This window comes from Zingiber officinale, chromosome 4A (genome assembly GCF_018446385.1).
Source record: "Zingiber officinale cultivar Zhangliang chromosome 4A, Zo_v1.1, whole genome shotgun sequence".
Classification (NCBI taxonomy): domain Eukaryota; kingdom Viridiplantae; phylum Streptophyta; class Magnoliopsida; order Zingiberales; family Zingiberaceae; genus Zingiber; species Zingiber officinale.
Genome location: NC_055992.1, coordinates 4,688,167 through 4,712,824, shown reverse-complemented (window position 1 = coordinate 4,712,824; position 24,658 = coordinate 4,688,167). Strand labels below are relative to the sequence as shown.

Genomic DNA, 24,658 nt, shown 5'->3' with positions numbered 1-24,658 from the left:
GGAAAGGCAGCGAAGATCTCAGCGACGTGCTATCCTTTACAATGCTCATGCGGCAATGGAATCGTCCACGAATACAAGTAACCGTAGATCAGTCGACTCTTTGATAGATCAGATCCAGCAATGAGAGCTGTAACTTTCCATTCTTCCAAGAGTTGGAGAAGATCCAGAATCCCTTCGACTTCTGAGTCGCTGAGGTGCTTAATTCTTTTTCGAGTTTAACAAAAAAATATATTTTAGTGGCATTTTACGGACTATCATTTTTTTTCACAAATCAATTTATATTTTTAAATGATAAAAAATTTAATTTCTTTTGAAATCATTAAAGAGTCAATAACATTTTAATTTTACACATTAAAAAAATTCACAGATCAACATTTAGCATATATATAAAAAATCATAAATCAACTTGCATAATGTTTTATAATTGATTTATTGTTTTATAATCAGAGTAAAGAAATAAGCCCTGACAAAATATGGATCGTAAGGCAATATAAATTCCTGCTTTAATAAGACCAGCATTTTTATTGTTATACATCTCAATTACAAGCCTGTGGCTGCATACCAGCATTCAACCAGTAAAATAAATGTTTTTTCTACAACATAACTTACACTAATTGAAATGGCAGATACAAGAGCATACTACAAATAATCTTGGCTTCAAGAGAGTCCGGTTCAATGAGACTAACTGAGATTATCATTTTTTTCCAAGAAAATCCGGTTCGACTGGCCAGTCACTGCTCAAGTAGTAGTTCAGGCTTCTACCTTCACTGCAGCATCCGAAGCATCGTTGTTGTTCTGCTGGGCCCAAAGCTGCGCGTATCTTCCCGCCCTTGACAGCAAAACATCGTGCGGTCCTCGTTCCGCCACTTTGCCATTTTCGAGAACGATGATCTGAATTGCAAATGTAAATGGTAACAAGAAAACGTACACTTAATAGTCTTACGGATGATAGATCAAAGTACGCAGACAAGTGCGTACCTCATTGCATTGCATAGCAGTTGTTAGTCGATGAGCAATGAAGATTGATGTGCGATTATTTGATAGATTCTTTAGCGCACTCAATATTTCAGCTTCAGTAGTGCTATCAAGGGAACTTGTAGCTTCGTCACACAATCTAGAATCACAACATAATTAGTGAGGTAATCACATAATTAAATAACGGGTAATTCACTGATATAGCAAGTGTTTAGCGATTTTAATCTAGCAATAGCTACTAGCTATGGAGGTGAGCTCTTTCTTGTATAACTAAACGAAAGTGAAATGAAAAATGATGATAATTTGGCGCATTAACTTCCAGAGAATTCATTAAACTCTATATAATAGAAACTCATCTACTAGTTTCCATCCCTTTTGTGTTCTTCAAAGTCAACGTCGATGTTGTACTAGTTCTATCTGTTACTGGAACAGCCGAACCGGCGTGGTTAGGTACTCTGTACTCGGTTCACTGCTGCAAGATACATTTTGGCTCTACACATGCATTTAATGATGTGCCTTATAAGATGTTAAGCCAACAAACATGAAAAGTGTATATTTTCTCCATCTTGATGAAAGGTGACGAGAATGTGTCAAGGTATGTTAACTACATGCTAACAATGAAAACCAAATTACTATAAAGGGGCAGCCTTCACTGTTCTTTTCCATCAAGGTACCTTTCATAGACATTAGATCTCAAAGGAGATTTGGGGGGAATTGTGTTGATCTATCAATGGCTGAGATCCATTCAGCTATGACCAATGGCTGTGAAAGAGGCCTAATCCCACACCATGAAGGCCCCCTCGTACTTTTATTCCTAATAATGGGTATATTAAAACTTTGTACAAATTAATTTGAAATGCATATGACAGTGATCATCCATTTGCAATGCAAATTAATTGGGGTTTGACATATATCTATTGGCCTTGAAAAGAAAAAGGAGTCCATTTGAATTGTCAATAAGTTAGATATAAAAGAAGTAATTAGCAAAAAATTATAATTCTAAAACAGACATTGCTTCAGACAGAACTATTTTCAAGAAAAAGTAGAAAAGATGAAAATAAAACTGATAAACCTACAGAATTGAAGGCGCCTTCAAGAATGCACGGGCAAGCGATACCCTCTGCTTTTCCCCACCACTCAACTGTGATTGGAATGAGAGTCACTAGGTCAAATGTTAAATATTAAGAAAAACATAAACACTAAGAATTCCTGTAATCTATTCAATTGAAAGTCAACAGGTAAGGGCGTGATGCCTAGGAGTAGTTGATTATGTATATACAAAAGGTACAGGAAAGCAGAACCTACAGATGCTATTTTAGTCATTCATGGATTGCAAGAGTAAGTGATTACTCATATTAGGATAATTGATAAGGTTGCAACAAGAAATTAAAACAGCAATGAGAAGAAGTATCCTTTGAAACTGTTGCTTATATTATGTCATATTTACAGTTTAACGCCCAGTGCATACTAACCAAGTATTTTACTGAATAAGGTAGTGAGTAAAGACAAAAAAAAACTCTACTTTCTAGTAGAAATCATCTTGTTTATTCACAGTTGAACAAATCAACTATTTAAAACATAGAACTCTGATTTCTCACCTTTAAGCCTCGCTCTCCAACAACGGTTGAATACTTCTCAGGAAAATTCAAGATTGTCTCGTGAATTGCAGCACGCCGAGCAGCATCATAAACCTGAAAGAACAAGGGATGAATCTCTAGTATTTCCACTTTGATGGTAGTTACTTTGGTAGTCAGCAAGAACCAACCTCCTCCTCTGTTGCAGACAACCGACCATAATGTATATTGTGAAATATAGTATCATTGAATAGTACCTGAAAAGATGAAATCTGAGTACCTAAACTTCACTCTTTAAACAATTCTGATTGTGAACACTTAGCAGCATTATCATGATACACTTTACAATGACCCGTATATATCTCATATCATTTGATTGGAATCTTTTCATAATTCTGAAACATTATGAAAGACAGTGTCTTAATATCAAGGGGCATCTAAATTACTTCCATTTAATAGCAATGTTGAGGTAAGTGAGATCTTCACACTAAAAAATATTATCTGACCTTATAATGACTAAATGGAAAAAAACTGACATATAACATGTTGCAAATTGTGTTAGAAAATTATAATATGGCTGAATTAGTCGTTTATGATGCATGTGGCTCAAGGAATGGAATCAACAAGAAATAGAAAAAATTGAATAGACAAAGCATACACAAGGACTAAGTATTCATTAGTTAGTTCACGGAATGGAATAGACATAGATTAATGCCTTTTTTGTTTGTTTGGTTGGTAATGATATATGGAATACACAAGTGATAATTTATTTGATTCGTCTAACTTGCATGACCAGCTCAACAAACCCAACCGGTCTAACTTTCCCACTCGATTTGACCAACCCACCCAACCCGACTACTCCCTCCCCCTTTTCCAGTCGACCCACCTGACCCATTGAGCCAGTCCAAACTGGTTTTAGGGGTTTAGGGAAATAAGACCTTGTCCTCAATGTTCCTCACTTCCCTTCCGTCCACCATGGGTACACTGCATACTTAATTCCCCAAATTGAGGATTTTATTCCACTTCCCCTCCCACCTTTCACTTCCTTTCCCTTACTAATAAGTGTAAAATAATAAACTACACACTACTGGGACTGATATACTCAAGGGGCATCTAAATTACTTCCATTTAATAGCAATGTTGAGGTAAGTGAGATCTTCACACTAAAAAATATTATCTGACCTTATAATGATTAAATGGAAAAAAAACTGACATATAACATGTTGCAAATTGTGTTAGAAAATTAGAATATGGCTGAATTAGTCGTTTATGATGCATGTGGCTCAAGGAATGGAATCAACAAGAAATAGAAAAATTAGAATAGACAAAGCATACACAAGGAATAAGTATTCACTAGTTAGTTCACGGAATGGAATAGACATAGATTAATTCCTTTTTTGTTTGGTTGGTAGCAATACAAGGAATACACAAGTGATACTTTATTTGATTTGTCTAACTTGCATGACCAGCTCAACAAGCCCAACAGGTCTAACTTGCCCACTCGATTTGACCAACCCACCCAACCCGACTACTCCCTCTCCCTTTTCCAGTCGGCCCACCTGACCCATTGAGCCAGTCCAAACTGGTTTTAGCGGTTTAGGGAAATAAGACCTTGTCCTCAATGTTCCTCACTTCCCTTCCGTCCACCATGGGTACACTGCATACTTAATTCCCCAAATTGAGGATTTTATTCCACTTCCCCTCCTACCTTTCACTTCCTTTCCCTTACTATTAAGTGTAAAATAAAAAAACTACACACTACTAGCACTGATATAGCATATGCAAAGCCATCCTGATGATTAGATGCAGCTATGAGATATAGCAAAATATGTTTAAAAAAAAACAAAAAATACAATGCATAAGGACAGGCATGCATTAGCTTAAGCTTTAAAGTGGGCCAATGATATGAACCAAAGCAAGATAACAGTTTGACCGATGACATATTACAGCCACATAGCAAACCTTGAACGAGGAACAGCAAGCAAGAAATTTAAGCCATTGATTTTTATCTCAGTCCAATATGGCATATCAGTCTAGTATAGAAGCGATATACTAAGCAATATATCAATTGAGAAATTTAGTGAATAAAGAAAATGGTATTGATTATGAATCCATGGATCCATATTTTTTACATAATTTTTAAATCATATTCGAATACATGTTTTTACAGATAGAAAAATGACTACGTTTAATTCACAAGACAAACAATGAAACAAGAGAAATATTACGTGATAACACTTACTGTGTCTTGTGGCACTACACCTATGCACTCACGAAGACTTTTTAACGTGACTTCTCGTATGTCTTGACCATCTACAAATATCTGTAAATGTTTTATCAAGGTTAAATAACTGACAGACACAAAAAAAAATTACAAACACCCCACGATACTTGGTATACACGGTTGCAAATTTAGTCCACAATGGTCTATTTCAACTACAAGGCACAAACAACAATCTTTACAAATGTATTTAAGAATACTTAAAATTGTCCGCAAATCAATGCTTTATGATCACAATATAATCATAGTTAATGGAATTTTGAAGTTAATCGATCTCAAGATTTTTTTGTATAGGCCATTTCACTAAATAATTAAGGTTATGTCCTGAGGTTGTAAAAGTGTCCTTCCATATCACAAAATGATTGATTAGCACATGCAAGGCAACTGAGAGTTGGAGAAAGCAAATAAGAGAAATGTCCATGCTAAAGACAACTATAATAAACAAAAATGATGAGATACGGATTTACAAGGACTACGAGACCAACTCTTCCTACCACAAATTAGACATGCATTTTCTGGAGCTTAGGAGTAATACTTCTATAATTATCCATGAAAGTTGGTACGCTATTTAAGTAATCACATTCAATAATGTTTGGCGCCCACCAACCATGCTTACAATGCAATACTCCCTGAACATACAAAATTACAACTGACAAGGAAAACTATGATAAAGAGAAAAGGACAAATATAGAGAAAGAAGGATAAGAAGTCTAACTGATCCAGAATCTGAATCAAAAAACCTGTATAGCATTCTGAGTATTGTGGATTTACCTGCAGATGCAACGTAACAAATAACAAGTCAAAATTTTGAAACAAAGTTATTGACCAGACAAACTCTAAGAATGCTTAATAAATTTGCTAGAGCTTTTAGAATTTTATGTGATTTCATGTAAGAAAATGCTAGCAACACTTACAGTCTTGGACTATTAGGAAACAGCATGTATAAAATATTAATCTAGTAAATATGAAAAGTGCAAAAAATTGGATGGATGGAGTTACTGGAATAAAATAAAAAATTATTAATATTTAAGAGCAACTTGAAGTAGCTTTGGTAGATCATAAAATAAGATTAAAAAAAAGATTGGGATGATACAAATATATGTTCAAAGGTAATTTATAGGTTCAGTAGTTCAAAGAGTTGAATCAATTAGAAGGGTGAAAAAAAATGTGAAAATAACTTTGGTTAACAGAATATACAATGATTCGACTGATTTAAATATGATATTGGACTCAGTTAAGAGTTAAGATCCATATCACCAACCTTAAATAGTTGAGACAAATACAACATGATGGGAGCATTGACATAACATGCTTCTCTTACTCCTAACCAAAAAGATTTGATTGCAATAGTTGTTTTTCAAATAAAAAAAAGGGCAGCCCGTGCACAAAGCTCCCGCCATGCGAGGTCCCGGGGAAGGATCCATTGTACGCGACCTTATCCTGTTTTTTTGCAAGAGACTGTTTTCAGGATTTGAACCCGTGACCTTTTGGTCACATAGCAACAATTTTACCGTTGCACCAAGGCTGTTTTTGATTTTCAAATGCAAGAATAAAAATTGGAGGGGAACCACTAAATTGACAGAGAATGTATTGGTATGCAGGTACTTTGCTTGAGAGCGTGGGAGAGACGTGCTTGGGAGAAGACGTCATGATGTCTTCTATAACATAAGGGAGTAAAATAGAAAATCATAATGAATTAGCTAGGTTCTCTTACCTATAGATCATCCTAGAAGATTTTTCCAAACCGGAATGATACACTGCTCCCTATCCTTCACTGCCACCTAGGCTAGATTTTGTATTTGTAGGATAGTATTGCAGGCCTTTGGAATCTCAGGTTTCACTATTTCAATTGACATGTGGTTCATAAAATCAAATAGACTCAATTATGTGCCAAACTAGCAGTGCCAAAAAAAAAACAAATCACTTGCAACTGTAAAACAAAAAGATTGAATTGATTAATTTTATACTCAAGAATGTGCAAAATTGCCATGCCCCAACAAAATCACTTGCTAATGTGCCGGCTAGCTCAATTGGCAAGGACCTTTGTAGTTTTGAATCCTGAGATCAAAGCCAACAAGATCAAAGCCATGGCCCTAAACCCTTCATATATAGACTATATAATACTATTAACTGACACAAGCCAACTAGATGGTTCTGCCTCCAATATGAACTTTAAAAATGGGATAAGGGAGTAAAACAACAGTTATAATTAATTGGAGGGAGAGAGGAAGGGTAGCAGGTGGGTGGGTGGGTGGGTGGGGAGGGTTAACTCAATTGATCTCTTTCCTCTTAAATTATAGTTCAACACAAGGTGAGGTAAATTGTGACTAATTAGTTAAGCATGGAAACATTCTACAAAGTAAAGGTACAGGAGCTAGGACAATTATTTTCTCAGCTTAACTTTTAATTTGTCTGCCAGAATTTTGTTCATTTCTAGTTTTCACATTGCAAACAGAAAAAATAAATTACATAAAGCTATGTATATTTAAGAAACTCTTCTGCTTAACAAATATTTACATTCATAAGCCAACGTAACTTGTAAATTCAAAGCACATTGGTGAAGCTTACCGCTACCACTGGTACCAACGATAGCTGTGCTTGTTCCAGCAGGTACAACAAAGGATACTCCATCAAGAATCTTTCGATCTGACAGATATCTGAAACAAAAATGAAAGTAACAAAAAATGTCAATGCAATACCAATAGAACTAAGATTAGCAGGATTACAGAAAGGAAAAATCTTCTGAAATCAGGAGTAACAATATTCATCATCTTATTATGCAATAAAATCCTATCTGTCTGGGTTTGCTAATCACCCCTTGGCTTGTCCAAGTTTCCAGTGTCATAGAATTATAACTTTAAAGATCAGCTTAAGAATATATGACAATGCAAGCATCAACACATTGTATCTAACTATACATGCATGCTCAAGAGCATATTACTCATCATTATAAAGTTGTGTTTGTCCAGCCAATTTGAAATTAGCTACATGAAGCTTATCGACTGTACAACTCTATGCAAAATAATATTGTTCAAATTAATTAAATTATAAAATTATATTGATTAATGTTTTTTTCACTTCCACCACCCCCTTACACCTTCCACTCTAAAAGATTCAACTCTTCCAACTATAAAATCCATTGGTGTCTAAGAACATACTCATACCAACTCAACCTATTCTCTATCATTTTATAATCTATTAAAATCACGCCTAATTTTTCTTGAATATTAGCAATTTTTTAATATATTCTTTTTATTTTATTAGACAACCATCTTAGCATTCCCCAACTTGATCATATTAAAAATGTAGATCCGCTACATTAACGGCCCCCCTTGTGACGACCCCACGGATATGGAGGGAGGTACATGCAGGTACATAGGCGTCAGACGCATGGTGAGATAAACTCTAGGTCGTCAGTTTCTGAGAATCGACCCCTGACCATTACGCCAGAGATGTCATGCGCCCAACTTGATCATATTAAACCTTTATACATGTTGGTTTTTAAAAGTTCAACTCTCTAATTCATAAAGTATGACTGATCATATTACATGCTTATAAAATTTCCCTTTCAATTGAAGAGGCATGACAATCACACAAAACTCTAAAAAATGCTTCTTATTTTGACCACTCATTCTTTATCCAATTAATTATATCTTCATCAATATTCCCTTGTTAAACAATAAACAATCAAACCAAGATACCTAAAGCTCTTTCAAAATTTCATGTTCATCTATCTTAAATATGACATTAACTTAGTAGTATCATTAGTAAATAATAAATCATATCTAATAGCAATGTAGGGTAAGACTGCATACAATAGACCCAATATGCTCCGATCCTTCTTCGGGACCTTGCATTGGCAGGAGCTTTGTACATTACCCTTTTCTATCTAGTAGCATGGAAGCAATAAATAACAAAATTGCATTATAATAAATAATACAAAAATGTATTCTATAAAATCGAATAATATTATTACTACTTGATAAAATTAGTTTCTTATATAATATGTCATATTATAGGGCTTAGCGGACCTAAAACTACACTAATCTCTGTCAATTGATTCTATGAGATATAGACTAGACATTTGGTTTAGTGGATGGTTTAGCAAGGTTGGACTATCAATCTAGTGACAATCTCATGTGATAGTGAGATTGTTAAATTTAAGTTGAAATTCAAGATAGCATATATTGAAAAAGTCTCTTGCCTTTTTGTGTCTGCTTTTACTAGTATCAAGATGGATCTGCAACATAATTGCTAAATCCCTAAGTTTTCTTACTACACCTATTTTAGCGAATTTCCACCCGATCTCATCTATTTTGTCTCTTGATGTGGCAAATTTTCATCATTTCCATCTGTTTTCTAGTGGAATCTAGCTTTACTTATAGCTAGTGTCTTTGAATCTTGTCTTTTGAAACTTCTCCCACATTCTTTTTTGATAACTGATTCCTAAGTAAAGATCAGACCAAGCTTTATGAATACCAATCCAACTTGGGTGATCAGATGGATCTTGATAACTATGCTTAAACCATTAGTTGCTAAAGTTTCTCTACAATTCTGCCTTCATGTTTGATAGAATTATACTTTGATCAATTAATAAATCTCATCTACAAATATCAGACCCTAAGAAGTTCATCTTGAAGATGATTCCTAAGTTAAATTTCATGAGCATATTATTATAATAAATTAGACTCACCAAATTAGCCAAATAGATGGAAATCATACATTCATACTACAAATCTAGTTTGTCGAATTTAATACAAATGGAAAGAATCAAGAAAGTGAGCAAAGAAACCGATTTAGTTGTAGAGGTTTGGACCCTATGAGACCTCTCCCCATCATATAACAATCAGATTCCTTTACATTTAGCAATAAAACTAATGAATCATAATTGGTCCATTACTTGGATATAATGACATTATGTTTCACTATAGGTGCAAGCTTAACTTAAGCATGTTAATCATTATATGTAGGTAGGATTACTATTATGAACTACTTATTTTGTTCAAGCTGTTAAAATATTTGGAATATGATGTTACAAGTAAATTAGCATTGAGAAATTTTTAATAGATTGTATGTGCACCCATATAGTGCATTGACGCCATCTAGTGAGACCTGATGACGCGCACACAATATTTACTAATGCTTGCATGAATCAAATACAGAACTTTATATCATGTCAAGTTGATTGGATGACAGCTATTATGAAAAAAATTCCAACCGTTCTTCGACAATCTTAACACTTATGTTGCATTAATTAATTGATTATTGTGTGTTTGTGAGTACAAGATTCATCAATGCCAGAATTTGTGACAATTTGGGAATCAATATTAGCTACAAAGGATATCATTATGCCCAGAAATTATTATACTGATAACACCTAGAAGAAAAAAAACAAATAAGGATTCTAAAGTTTTATTTGAATATCTAACTTATTAAAAGGTCAAACTTTACCCGAAGTGAACATTTTTGAACTCGATAGTTCCTCCTTTGAAATGTAACGGTTTTGCATTGGGTGCATCTTTAATTTCAGGTTCCTCCTGTAAGATTCATATAGAAAGAGAGATCAATAACAAGAATTCGACCTGCATGACAAATGCAGGTTACTACATGATATTAGAATGAAAGAATATACACTTCTGAGATATCAAGAATGCACTATCTCCTTAAGCCTAAAATTATGTATCTTTCATGGCACAAACATCATCCTATAATCATAAGCACCACAGCAAATGTACAAAAATATCACCTTATATGCAAAATTGCTCCAGCTACCCAGGATATATATATGCAGTCATTCTATAGCTATATTGCCGAACACACATAAGCAAACAACTTGATCACTATTCTCATTCATTCATCAATTATGTTCCCCAAGAATTGATGTAAAACATAGACCAAAGGAACAATTTGCATTCAGCCTATAAATTGTACTCTCAATAAAAGTAGAAAACTTATTTAGTCAACAACCAGTTACAAAGAAACCAGTAACTGAATTTCAAATCCGCACTTCAGATAAAAAGAAATTGTACCTCAAGCAACTGAAACATTGACTTCATGTCAATAAGACTCTGCCTTGTCTCTCGGTACACACTACCAAGGAAATTAAGAGGCAAAGAAAGCTGGAAGAGAAGCCCATTTACCATAACCTGAAAAGTAACAGAAAAAATCAAAATAAAATTTCTAAATGGAGAACACATGAAAGTGAAATGAATTATACAGTCACAGGAAGGAGTCTAAAATTCCAAATAAATATATAAATGACTAAATACAAAAAACCAATTAGCTAATTCTAAGAAATCAGAGGGCAATTTCTAACATGTATTTGTCTATTACAGCAAGTAGCAACCTTATTAAATAGAAGAGTATATTAACTTTAGAAGTAAGTTAATGTTTTTGTTTGATTTGTGAGATAAAACTGGCAGAAGAGTTTGGTACAGTGGTAACAAAGAAACTAATTACCAGGTCACCAACAGTCATTGCACCACTCATAATCCCATATGAAGATAAGATCATTGCTGCTGACAAAGCTGTGCTAAATATGATATTTTGGCCAAAGTTCAAAAAAGCTAGGCTAGATTGTGTTTTTAATGCAGCATCCTCATATCCTGGAGAGCGCATAGATCAAACAAATTAGCTTCAATATAAATCAAATTAAAAAGGTACAGAAGATTATAAATTAAAAGATTGTGAAAATTGAAGGATTAAGCTGTAGGGAAAAAACAAACTACAATGACAGGAAATACACCATTTTCAAATGTCAATCATGAACAAAACTTAAAGGAAAGTGTCAGGTGTTTTATGTGAGTACCTCTAAAACTTAAAGTTCTACGGTTTATGGTTAGACCTGCTATGTTATATGGAGCTAAATGTTGAGCTATGACTCGAACACATGAGCAGAAGATGAGAGTTGTAGAGATGAGAATGTTAAGATGGATGTGTGGACATACGAGGATGGGCAGAATAAGAAATGAGAGCATTAGAGAAAAAGTCGGAGTTGCATATATTGAGGAAAAATTCCGAGAGACATGTTTAAAATGGTACGAGCATGTACTTAGATGACTAATAAATATTCCAATTAGGCGATGTGAAACTATAACAAACACGCATATCAAACGAGAAAAATCAAAAAAGATTTGGTTAGCAACAATAAAACAAGATAAAATTTATTTAAGTATAGATGATGATATATTAGAAGATAAAGCTCAATGGCGTAAAAGAATCTATATAGCCGACTCCACCTAATGGGATAAGGCTTGGTTGTTGTTGTTGTAATCATGAACAAAATAATAGTTAATCCAGAAAATTGTATAACTGTAGAAGGATATTTTCCCTAACTGACAAAATTTCCACTGATTTGCATGCAAATCACATCAATATCAAAGACATTATACTTTGATTGCTTTTCAAAATGCACCATATGATTAGCACAATTAGATTGATGAACTCGCCACCCTAAAAGAAAACAAACAAAAACCATAATTCAAAATAGTTGTCAGTTGCAAATAATAAACCAACTACCAGGTTACATGATTGTTCCCACTTATGCTCAAACAATTTGGAAGGAAAACCTTCATATTTCAGCTGACAGTAAGGAGTATCCTTCTTGCTGATGGTAAATTACATAAGCATGGTCAAAGATAAAATAATTTCACCGGATTCTAAAAGCAACCGGAAAACATACTCAAGGATACCATTCAGATATACGCTTGCAAATGCTTAAGCACAGACCCACAGTTTATGAGTACCTCCTCATTTTGGATACTCATCAGATTTGTCATATACCACCAGAAACTAAGGAATAGATGTACTGTATAAGTTGGTAAGGGACTGAACCAAAGAGAGGAGAGTAGGCCCTACATGAAGTTAAGAATAAAGGGCAATGGCAGAGGACGAATAATAATTAAAGAGAATGTAGAACAAAAGAAAAGACAAGAAGAAAGAGAGTAGGGGGAAACATGAGATTAAGAGAAACAAATCAAAACACAAAGGAGAGAAGAGAGAAAATAAAAAAGGGCAGTCCGGTGCACGAAGCTCCCGTCATGCGGGATCCCGGGGAAGGATCTATTGTACGTCTGATCACGTTGGGTAGTTCATGGAGCAGAAAGCTAGTTAATAGACTCACATAAACTAGAACAGAACAGTCATCTGCATCACCATTCACCAACAATATGCAAATTTCTACTATTCAGAAAACATCATCTGTATCATTAGGAAAATAACAGTGAACTTGATGAATTAGTTTACCTTGCTAAGGTGTCTATTAAGCACCAGAAGGAGAATCAGAAACCACAATGAACAGTTTGAAAGCTTCAACTAAATTATGACTTTCCGCAGGTAAATCTTTTCATTCGATTTATCCACCAACATGGCCAATTGATTCAAATCATTAATAAAGTTTAAATACTAATAAAGGCAAAAATCAAATTGGCTTTGTATAAAAGTAGCCATTTATTTTTACTTGTCTAGAGGGCTTAATAATTACCATAATGGCTTATGTGCCTGATTCACAGACCACTAACCTATCGGTCTCAGTTACAATCCATACCACACATTCAATTTTTGTTAAAGAAAAAAAAAAGCAAGCAAAGAAACAAACTAGTGCAAAACGAAGAAAAATATTTTGCCAGGATATTCACATTCTCTGTCCCTATGCAAATTCCAACATTCTTAATCATACGAACAAATATGAATGAAATTGTACACACAATTATTTTTAAAATGACAAGCCACAAATCCTAATTATAGAACCAAGAACAATGTATCCTCAACAATATGCTTTGTATAAAAATGAAGAATTAAGCTCACTCTTTAAATAAGTATCATATTTTGCCACTTCATATGGTTCATTGGTGAAATACTTGACAGTCTGTGAAGTCAAAAAAAAAACATTTTAGTACCAAAAAAAGGATAACAGTAAATACATGAGCAAAAATACAAACTAAAGGATTACCTCATAATTCAACAATGAGTCAATTGCTCGTGTACTTGCATCATTATCAGCTTTATTCATAGCTTGTCTAAACTTTGTTCGCCACTAAAGACAAAAAAAAGTTTCATTCAAACAAAAAGTTAAAGTTTCTCCAAACGCAACAGTTGAGACAAATAGATTTAAATACAAAACAACATAACAGATTTCCATTGGGGGGGAGGGGGCAAAAGTGTCATATGTTGAAGCTGAATACCTGTGTCACAATCAGAGTAAAAGCAATGTATGCAGCGACAGAAACAGAAGTGATCCAAGCAAAGGTAGCTCCAAATTTGTATGCGAGAATACCAGACACCATTGCAATCTGGAAAGGCAATAAGCAGTCAAATTGTTTAGTCAACAAGCACAGGATGCTTAAGCAGAAAGTGTAGCTATAAAACTAGGCTTTTCTTAGCAGTTTGATTATTTAAGACAATATAAATCAGCTGAGACAAAGAGCAAAAACCTCAGAATCAAGCTTCCTTATATGACAAAATTATCATAATAAAATGAAATAGATCAAATCTAAACAACACCTAATTCATACCTCTAGTATCGTTGGTGCAACATTGAACACCATTGAAGACAGAATAAAGTTAATAGCACGGCTACCTCTATCAATTATACGACTCAAAGCGCCAGTTTGCCGACTGGAAAACAACATAAATTGTAAAAATCAAAAGATTAGCAGCCTAGCATTAACTTACAAGCTTCAGAAAAAAAGATTGTATTACTAAGTTTATTTATTTAGAAAACAAAAGAGTAAAGTCAAAGGGGTGTCTAATGAGAGTTCAATACCCTTAGGAACAAAATGGAACACAATGGATTTCCAATCAGCCCATTCTTGACAAGGAATTAACTAGGGTTAAATCGACAAAGATTTTAGTAACTACAATGTAATTCTAAACTCAATAATGATCATTTCTACAAGGACTTCAAAATTTATTTCATAATAAATATAATAGCTAAATAGAGTAGAATTTTACATGATTAGAAACTTAGACAGATATTGATAGTTTCTTGATATTATTAATTCAAAAAACAATTACGTTTAAGTAAAAAATATATATTACATATTATTTAAAATTAAATGAAATTATTTTACTAATTATAAAGTTAATAACATATATATACTACACCATTTAATATTAATAGTCTCATTTAATTATATTAAGAATACGATCTAGTTACAATGACAATTTAATTTAATGAATAACAATATTTAATTATATTAATATTTTAATATAATTGATAGTCGAAATTAATATATTATTGATAAAGAAAATCTGATATTATGGAAGAGAGACAAGAAATTAATTGATCAATTAAATTATGTATAATTATAACGGTAAATTTGTTTAAGTATAGATGATGACATAATAGGGGATAGAGTCTAAGGGCGTAAAAGGATCCATATAGCTGACCCACCTAGTTCGCTAAGGTTTTGTTGTTGTAGTAGTACAATTATAACAATAATCTAATTATTAATTATATGTATTGAGCTTATATTTAATGTTATAGTTGTTAACAAGTCAATATAAAGAAAAAAATGCAGCCCAGTGTACAAAGTTCCCGCCATGCGAGATCCCGGGGAAGGATCCATTGTACGCAGTCTTACCCTGCTTTTTGCAAGAGACTGTTTCAAGATTTGAACCCGTGACCTTTTGGTCACATGGCAACAACTTTACCGTTACGTCAAAGCTCCCCTTCACAAGTCAATATGTCCTACTAAATTCTATTATGCTAATACCATTAGTAACCATATATTTATTAGTTAGAAATAGAATAATTTATGATCCAAATTCATTATAGGCATTATAATTATTGACTAGTAAATTCTATTAATAATATTAATGTACTTCATAATAATTGCATATTTTTTCTAATGCATTAAATGATTTTAGTTTATTTCTTCATTCATTTTAATCTTTTTTCCACAAATTTTATATGCCAGTCTGATATTGTCAAAAATTTGACTGACCAACAAAATAACAGTTCCATGAACAATGGCCAGCAGATATCCCAAACCAAAATGCTGATATAATTCTGTGTTAGAAATTAATAAAACCTAATTTTTTGATCATTAGAAGACATAGAACAGAAGCAATAATGCACAATGCATTTCTCAGAAATTTAATGGCTCATGCCCACGAATAGAACATATGCTAATATATGAGTACAAGTTTGAAATTCAGACAATGAACCAGTAGATAATTTACAAGGTGTATATGTGTCATACCCCACTTTGATAAGAGATCCGACATATTTAATTGTCACCCAAAATGCTTAAGCCCAAGTCAATAATTCCTATCTTATTTAACTACAACTCTTCTATTAACTCAAAATATGAGAGTAAATTGGGTGTTAATATTCCACACTAAGGCTTGGCATTCCCGTCAAAACCAAAATTCTCAACTTAGAGCTAAGAATCTATCCTAATCAGAAGCATGTGATACCCAATGTTGGCTACACCATAACATAGGCAATCCTACGATTAGGAGTTAGGACCACCCTAATACCAATAAGTACAACCCGCTTAGATGACAGAACTGACCTATTAATTTGTCAGACACAATCATCGCCCAAAACTGTTAATCACAAGTTAATAGTAGCCACCTTATCTTAAGCTAAAGTTAGTGTATTAGACAACATTTCAGCATGAGGGATTAAATTAGGGTGCCAGAGCATGAATGATGGAACTCAACTTGCTGTATCTTGATTGAAATGTAGAAGCAAATTAAGCTAAGGACAGAAATGTCAGGTGTTAATTATTTTTTTTAGATAAGCAATAATTCTGGTTGTGAACAGTACTTAAGGTGATAGCGAAGATCAAGCTCGTGCAAATGTGAAAATACCTGAAAAAAAGAAGTAAAAACAATTTGAACAAATTAAGAAGGCTAACCAAATTTAAAACCAGAAATAAAAAGACTGAACGTGAAAAAAGGATGACAAATAGCAGACAATTATCAAATTTAATGCATTTTTAACAGCTACAAACAAGATATTTTAGAAAATTACAGCATAAAGATCTCAAGAATGTGGCAGTGTATCATTAAAATTAATAGTGAGCCAATGTTACTAACAGAATCTACTCTGGCTAGTAAATAATCACTCTTCTGTAAATGTTATCACAGTGTTTGTTTATCTCTTTTTTTATTTTGTATTCCTTTGTTTTTTCATCTTTTTAGGGTCTTTTTTTTTACCTTTCTTATAGCAAAGCCACTCATTAAACCAGGCCAAGAACATGTTATAAGGAACAAGCGGTCAAACTAGAAGTTATAAACCAGGATGCTTCAACGCCTTTTTGTCTTACCAGCCAAAAGTCAAAATCAATCATCATTTAATCTTTTATTTAAACCTTCATGGGTTGATTAATGAAGACAATAAATAATTCTGATAATGTCAGAACAAAAACTGCCTCCTTTTGCAGAATGAGTGCTTGAACAACTAGAGAGACTAAGCAAGTATATTTGTTGCTCCAACAGTTTCAGTTATTGTATTCCCATCGTTTCTCATATTTTTCTTTTAGTTCTTGTGTAGCCATACATAGTCATGCCACTAGTAGCCACAACATATGACCAACCAAAACGATCCATGTCAATGGAATTTGATCTGCAAATAGTCTGCAGAGATGTCTTAATATTAAATGATGTTTAACTTTTTTGTTAAGAACTTTGAAGGACTGTTTTTTCATTAAATATGACACAAGTACTTACATTACAGAAAATGATGCCTCTCAAATCAAAGATGCAGTGTGAGTTTGCCATCATCCACAGTAATGTGCTGCAAGTAAGGAGTCTTACAGACATGTTTAGGGTACCTAGTATATATTACTGTCTCAATGTTGGATAAAGATATGGCAAACGGACACATTGTTTGACAAATCATTGACTTTTTCACCTTTATCAATTGTAGATTTTCAAATAAACACTTAAGACATATGGATATGCAGCATAGAAAAACTGCTAAATTTGGCAATTAGATACTAATATTTGCACACCTCACAATTATATATGGATCGAAATCAAAATGACAACATGGTGGCACAAAGTTGTTCTATTCATAGTGGCATATTCACTTTTTCTGGTACTCGTGCAATAATGATAGAGCATGAGACAGTAGATTTGGAAATATTATTTAGAATTTATTTCTGTATAGTTTACAAAGAAAATTCCATGAAAGAACTATGATGCAACTTGAACAATGTTCAAGCCTGGGGATGACCCAGACCACTCTGAAGTATCAACTTAGATTGCCCACCCATTTGCCTGCATCATCACAAGTGAAGAATCTGAATACAAACCAGCAACATAGAATAAGTAATCTCAATATTCCCCTCCTATGTCGCAACTTTTTAAAGGTCAGGACAAAGTTAAGGGCTGAAAGTAGGCCGATACGAATCAAAATCACTAGCTCAAGAGGGTTAATAATTTAGATGATGGTGCAACCAGTACTTAAAAGCCTAAACCCTGAAATAAGACAGGTTCTGATATCTGCCCAACTCAGCAAACTATGTTCTTTTCAACACATCCTTTAACTAAGATAATTGACTATGATAGCATGTTAAGGTTCAAGAACAAAACAATTCATACCAACATACCTAGTTAGTCAAGTGGAGACTCCTATTTCCTTAAACAGGCCAAGGCACACACAAGCTGGCAAATCTCAACAGATTAAAATGATGGCTTTGGTACAAAGAATTAGAATTAGTCATTCTTTATTTTACTCTCATATGGAAAGGTGTGGGCCAATATAGAGTCTAGAGATTTAATAAGTAAAATACTGCTAACCTGGGTTTGAGCATTTCAGACCAATAACTGAACTTAACAAATCAATGGGTAATGGAGAAGTTTTCTTATTTCGGCGGGTTGTGACATTTTGGTAACTAACCCAATCTTAGGAATAGTGAGGTTTCTGGAAAGTGCTCTCTCCTTGATGACAGAGAGCCATAATTGTAGTTCACATGTCACTGACTAAGAATGATTCCGAGTAAGTTGGATTTTGGGTCTTGACTACCACACCCTAGTTTAGTCTCATATTGAGAATTGTGAACTAGTATAGTAGATATACAAACTTAGACAAGTGAACTACCATTAAATTAATCATAAGCATTTTGGACCAACGATTAAGCCTAACAAGTTAACAGACATGTTCACTCATTGGGTGGGGTAGAAGACTATGGTAGCAGTGGCCCATTGCATAAGCCACCTTTACCATATGTATGATGCTAGGCAAAGAATACTCCATCTGATATCCAACAAGCAACACTGGCACACTTATTTTACCTTGCTATCTTTTCCAACAACTAACAAATGTGATTGTACTTTTGTTTTTCTGTGTTGGTTTGATATTGTTTTTTGAAACGAAAATGTCATCAATTACAATCCCATCATTCAAACCCACATGCACACAAATAGCCAATTACAAGTGATGGGATTAATGCTTAAATTTGATGTGATGACAGCTTATTCAAAAAGCTTAAGCAAGTAGGGAAGTGATGATTTTATCATGGTGGTAGAAAGCCCGTGCTTGGACTATTTATGTGGCTCCCTGAATAGGTTTTGAAGGGTACCACATAGTGGCTACATATGACCCCATATCATATATGCAGTTTACATATGTTTGTAGAAAAGTTTTATTTGGTTCCTTGTCATTTTGTCTCCTATCATCAAATGTCAGTGGAAGAATTCTATAAATAATAATTTTTGGTGTTGAACAAATGCTAGGAGCTAACCCAACCTACAACCAAACAGCACTAGCACAGGTAGTGTTGATCCTTCTGACCAACATATAAATAGCATTTGATGTAAGATATCACACGAGACCAAGATTTTCAACATTACAACACTATGATCTTGTAGGCATACATAATTATATCCAAGATTACGCTATAAAATATCATACATTGATAAATCCAAAATGATACTAAGGTTACCAAAACAAAAAGAGGGAAAAAATGAATTACCTTCCTGGAAACAACACGGATAGTTCTCAGCGCTACCTTGGAAAATACAGCATTTCGCAACTCTGATTTAAACAAACCAAGAACAAATTTAATAATTAATGTGATTGCATAATAACCAAACCAAATGTCAGCACCATAAATGTACAAAATAAAGAAAAAAATGAAATAACGAAGAATTAATCACAAAAAAAAACAGAAAAAATGTTCCTAAAAGAATACCATTGCAAGCTGAGGCCCCAGTACGTGCTATTCCATATCCAAGTAGCACAGCAGCAGGACTGCCAAATAGAGCCAGAAGAGTGGCATTAGACTCAGTGAAAGATGCTAATGCACTAACAGATCCAGTTGCAGTAGAAAGCCAATCCACAGCAAGCTTGAACAAGAAAGGTACTTGAACATTGATCACCTAGTGTAAATTTCAAGAAGATAGGTCAGGCAAACTACATTATTTGAATAAAGCATACATCATGATTCTGCGATAATAAATTTAGCACAATTATTATAATTGATACAGGCAGCACAATATTCAAAGTACATTCAATCTGTAGCATATATGATATTTTATTATAGAATTTAATAATATTCTAAGACAGAAATTATCTTTTTTAGTATAACTTATATTTTATTATAGCATGTAACAATAATAAATAAGGATATCATCTATAAGGGAAACATTTTTATAATATTAAAAATAGTAAAATTAGCCATTTAAATAACATTATAGCTCTTAATAATTATTAGTAAATTACTATATATGTAAAAAAAATAGTAAATTAATTTATGCATATAATATCCTAAAATTTTAAATAAATTTTATTATTATTGAATTTATAAAGTCAAAAAAGAATATTTTAACTACTATAAATATTATAAAGAAATTTAATGGCATTGCTTTACATATATATATATTAATTTACTAATAGTTATTAAATTCTAATAATATAATTAAGCAATAATTTTGTTAGTTCATAAAATACATTAATTATGGACGAACTCACTGCACACATTCAAGACACAGTACCGTGGTGCATGTTGTTTGCAGATGATATTATTTTGGTAGATGAGACACGTGAAGGAGTAAATGCTAAGCTAGAATCTTGGAGGGAAACACTAGAAGGGAAAGGTTTTAAGCTTAGTAGATTAAAGACGGAATATATGGAATTTAAGTTTAGCAATATTAGAAGTAATGAAACAATTGTTAAGATAGGAGAGGACGAGTTGCCTGGAACCGAGAGATTTAAATATTTAGGATCATTTTTACAAAATGATGGAGGAATTGAGAGAGATGTCTTACATAGAATACAAGCAGGATGGGTGAAATGGAGGGGAGCGTCGAGTGTTTTATGTGACCGTAAAGTACCTCTTAAACTTAAAGGTAAGTTCTATAAAACCGCAGTTAGACCTGCTATGTTATATGGAGCTGAATGTTGGGCTATGACTCGAGCACATGAGCAGAAGATGAGAGTTGCATAGATGAGGATGTTAAGGTGGATGTGTGGACATACGAGGATGGACAAAATAAGAAATGAGAGCATTAGAGAGAAAGTAGGAGTTGCATCTATTGAGGAAAAACTCAGAGAGACACGTTTAAGATGGTACGGACATGTATTAGACGACCAATAAATGCTCTAGTTAGGCGATGTGAAACTATGATAAACATGCATATAAAACGAGGAAGAGGAAGACCAAAAAAGACTTGGTTAGTAACAATAAAACAAGATAAAATTTATTTAAATATAGATGATGATATAATAGGAGATAGAGCTCAATGGCGTAAAAGGATTCATACAGCCAACCCCACCTAGTGGAAAAAGGCTTGGTTGTTGTTGTTGTTGTATAAAATATCAGTAATATTAAATGTTTCTTCTCCCAACCATGTCGATTACATATACAAACAGCCAAATCCTTTAAGTCATATGTTATACGCAAAGGGAAGGAAATGATACTATACTTGTACCACACCTATATTCCTATGCAAGGAAATTATGAATAATCTTTAGCTCGACTACAAAGATAGGAATAAAACAATTGGAAAATGATAATTAAAAGTGAAGCTTCAAACTTGTGGATTCTCACATAATCCATACCTTTGCACCAACCAGAAGTCCCAATGATAGAAGCACCCTGAGACGGAACTCAAGGTTATCTTTCAGCCATAAATACTTTGCAAGAGTACGAAGAATTTTCATGTCAGCAATTTGCTCATCTGCTGGATATTGTGCTGGTTTCTTAGTTCCAGATCCATTGACAGGCACTTTAGACACAATCTCATTAGCAGACGTGGACAATGAAGCATGCCCCTTAAGCAAATATCTCTAGGAAGAGAGAGTAAATAATATTCAATAAGCATACAGATGTCCTTTGCTTCAGTCTTCAACTAAATAGACATATAACTGACAAGTAAAAAGCAAGGTCAAGATTTCTGAAAAGCATCTCCTTTTAATTATGGCAATTAGAATAATTAAAAATTCAATTCAACAAAACTATTAACCTGGATGCATAACAATGTGTTCAATGAGCCCAGATCCTCGGTCATTGAAATCCATTTATAGAACTATTTCTACACGGTTACTTGTTTGGACTGATTTAATACTAGAAACACTTCATTAGTGAATTAAAATATATTTTTTATCTTCTTATTTTCATTAAGTTACCTGTCGTATGATTGGTAAATATATTCCGGCAGATGTGCATAATATTGAAATAAATTTATATAACAGTTAAACCTATTTCTTCTGAAAAAAAAAATAAAAACCTATACCTCTCAAGCGCTGGAATAGACTAGAGAATAAGACAAGGCCAAAAGGAAGCATGAGAAACAATACCGAGTCTCTCCAAGGTCTGCTGCCAACAGACGGAGAAGTGTCTGACAAGAAGCACCTCCATTGACCAAAGCAACTGCCTTTCATGGCCGCATCGACTCTCCCAGCACCGACAAGCGGAAATCTACTAGCGCCAAGAGAATTTGAGCTCGTCAGAAATCCCAAATCCTTCTCGACTCGTTCGTCGCGAAGACCGCCCCATCTTGTTGCAGCGAGGGCACGGGCGGGGAGCAGGCAGCGCCCGAATTGACCGGCGCGCAACGCCCTGCCGCAGTGGAACATCCTGGAGACCGTTCTTATGACCGCCGCAGCAGCCAGCAGCTCGGAGGTGGCGAATCCGAACGCCGAGCTTAGACAGTGAGGGAGCTACGATCCGGGATGGAGGTGAAGCAAACCCTAGCACCGAGGAGGAAGGGAATAAGATAGAAAGGGGAAGGAAGGTCGATTGATCGAGATGTCGGCGGATAGTTAACCAGAGCAACTTCCAAAACTAAAAGCTTTGTTGTTCTTGACGATGGCCTAAAGAGGCGGCGCAATGGAAGATGTCCCTTCTATCGCTGCCATTCGATTACAAACAAGGAAGTAGGAAGTCTTTTATTATTTCTTTTTTAAAATAAAAAATAAAATAATAATAGAGGAGAAAAAAAATGGGATGAAAAAAAAGAAATAATAAAAAAATAAAAATATATATAATTTACTGACTATCGTTTAAAAAATAAACATTTAAATTTATTAGAGGAGAGATATAGAAAATATTTATTTTTCTTTAATTTTAAATAATTTTTATTGTATTTATAAAAAATTAAAAAATAGTTATCAAGTATGGCATTCCAAAATAATTAATTGATATCATTTTTTATTCTTATTCCATTACTTTCTATCAAAGGGTTGCCATTTTGTCTCATAAGAAAAGAGAGATGATATGCATCTCGAAATGCCTTCTCGAATTTATATCTCGACTGATGTGGATTCCTGCGTGGGCATGGCACGTCAGCACCAATTTTGGGATTTTTTCTCTCTGCGTCGCTCAATTCGCGCTCATTTCTCGCCGCTTCCCTTCCTCCTTGCCCTAAAACACGTTCTTTCTTGTCGCCTCCTTGCTGTCGCTCTTTCTCTCCACTCTCCGCCCCCATCGAACTCCCAACGATGCTCTCTACGCCCTCTGCTCTCTGCTCTCTGCTCTCTGTGGTCCTAACTCTCGACGCTCTCTGCTCGCCGCTCTCCCTTCCCATCGAACGTCCGGCGGCCCAAGATTCTTCCCCTAGCCCTCCCCTGCCCTAAATATGCCCTGAATCCAGGTATAAGGTATTTTCCTTAGCTGATTTTGTTGGATCTTAAGATTTTTTTTGTTGAATCTAAACATCGCTCGATTTTCTTCTGTTTAGCTACTCGCCTCACACTTCCATTGTGTAGATCAAAATAGGGTCGATCAAATTTCATTGTGATGGAGATTCTTGCTTTGTACATTCATTAGTGTAGCGGGTATCTGCCGTGATAACATTAGTGATCAAATTTCATTTTTAGCTATCTGCCATGATAACATTAGTATGGAAGCAATAACATTAGTGCTTCCTAAGCTCATAAGCTATCTGTCATGATATGACCATTACATTTGCTTACCGGTTGCTATTTGCTATTTGGGTTTTAGTTTTTATTTTAGAGTTTTGTTTGTTTGGTTTAGTAAATTTGGTACTAACTTTGTTGCTATTTGCTTACCGGTTACATTTTTTTTGGATATGTTTTCTAATTTTTAAACAAATAAATGTAGTTGAATACTTACCTGCCTTCCATTATTGAATAAATGTAGGTGAAAAATAATCATGGAACAAGGAAAAAGTGATTCAAATGAGGTAAACGATAACAACGACCATGTGAGCACAGATCTATCTCCATCTAATTTAAATGAAGTCATGATTCCTAAGATTGGAATGACTTTATATCTGAAGATGAAGTTCGTAATTTTTATAAATCCTATGCTCAGAATGTTGGTTTTGGTATTTCCAAATTAGATGGTAAAAAGGGAGATGATGGAAAGCAAAAATATTTTTATTTTGGAAGTGCCAAAAGTGGTAAAAC

General features: G+C 34.0%; 1 protein-coding gene across 2 annotated transcripts; it reads right to left on the bottom strand.

Moving 5' to 3' along the window:
• Positions 1-481: 481 nt before the first annotated feature.
• LOC121969348 (ABC transporter B family member 25, mitochondrial-like) lies at positions 482-23,142 on the bottom strand. Of its 2 annotated transcripts, none has more exons than XM_042519395.1 (20): positions 22,586-23,142; positions 21,848-22,075; positions 19,980-20,166; positions 19,761-19,822; positions 16,607-16,650; positions 14,343-14,445; positions 14,013-14,120; positions 13,781-13,864; positions 13,636-13,696; positions 11,290-11,435; positions 10,860-10,976; positions 10,282-10,367; positions 7,399-7,487; positions 5,546-5,601; positions 4,792-4,872; positions 2,741-2,806; positions 2,574-2,666; positions 2,052-2,116; positions 979-1,114; positions 482-891 (listed from the first exon to the last, which is right to left on the bottom strand). In XM_042519395.1, exons 1-20 carry the CDS (start codon positions 22,862-22,864, stop codon positions 751-753), a joined length of 2,232 nt encoding a protein of 743 aa, XP_042375329.1. In that variant the 5' UTR covers positions 22,865-23,142; the 3' UTR covers positions 482-750. The 2 variants fall into 2 exon arrangements, with proteins under 2 accessions (XP_042375329.1, XP_042375330.1); XM_042519396.1 differs by having other exon boundaries at positions 21,848-22,153; positions 22,586-22,717.
• Between the last annotated feature and the right edge of the window lie 1,516 nt (positions 23,143-24,658).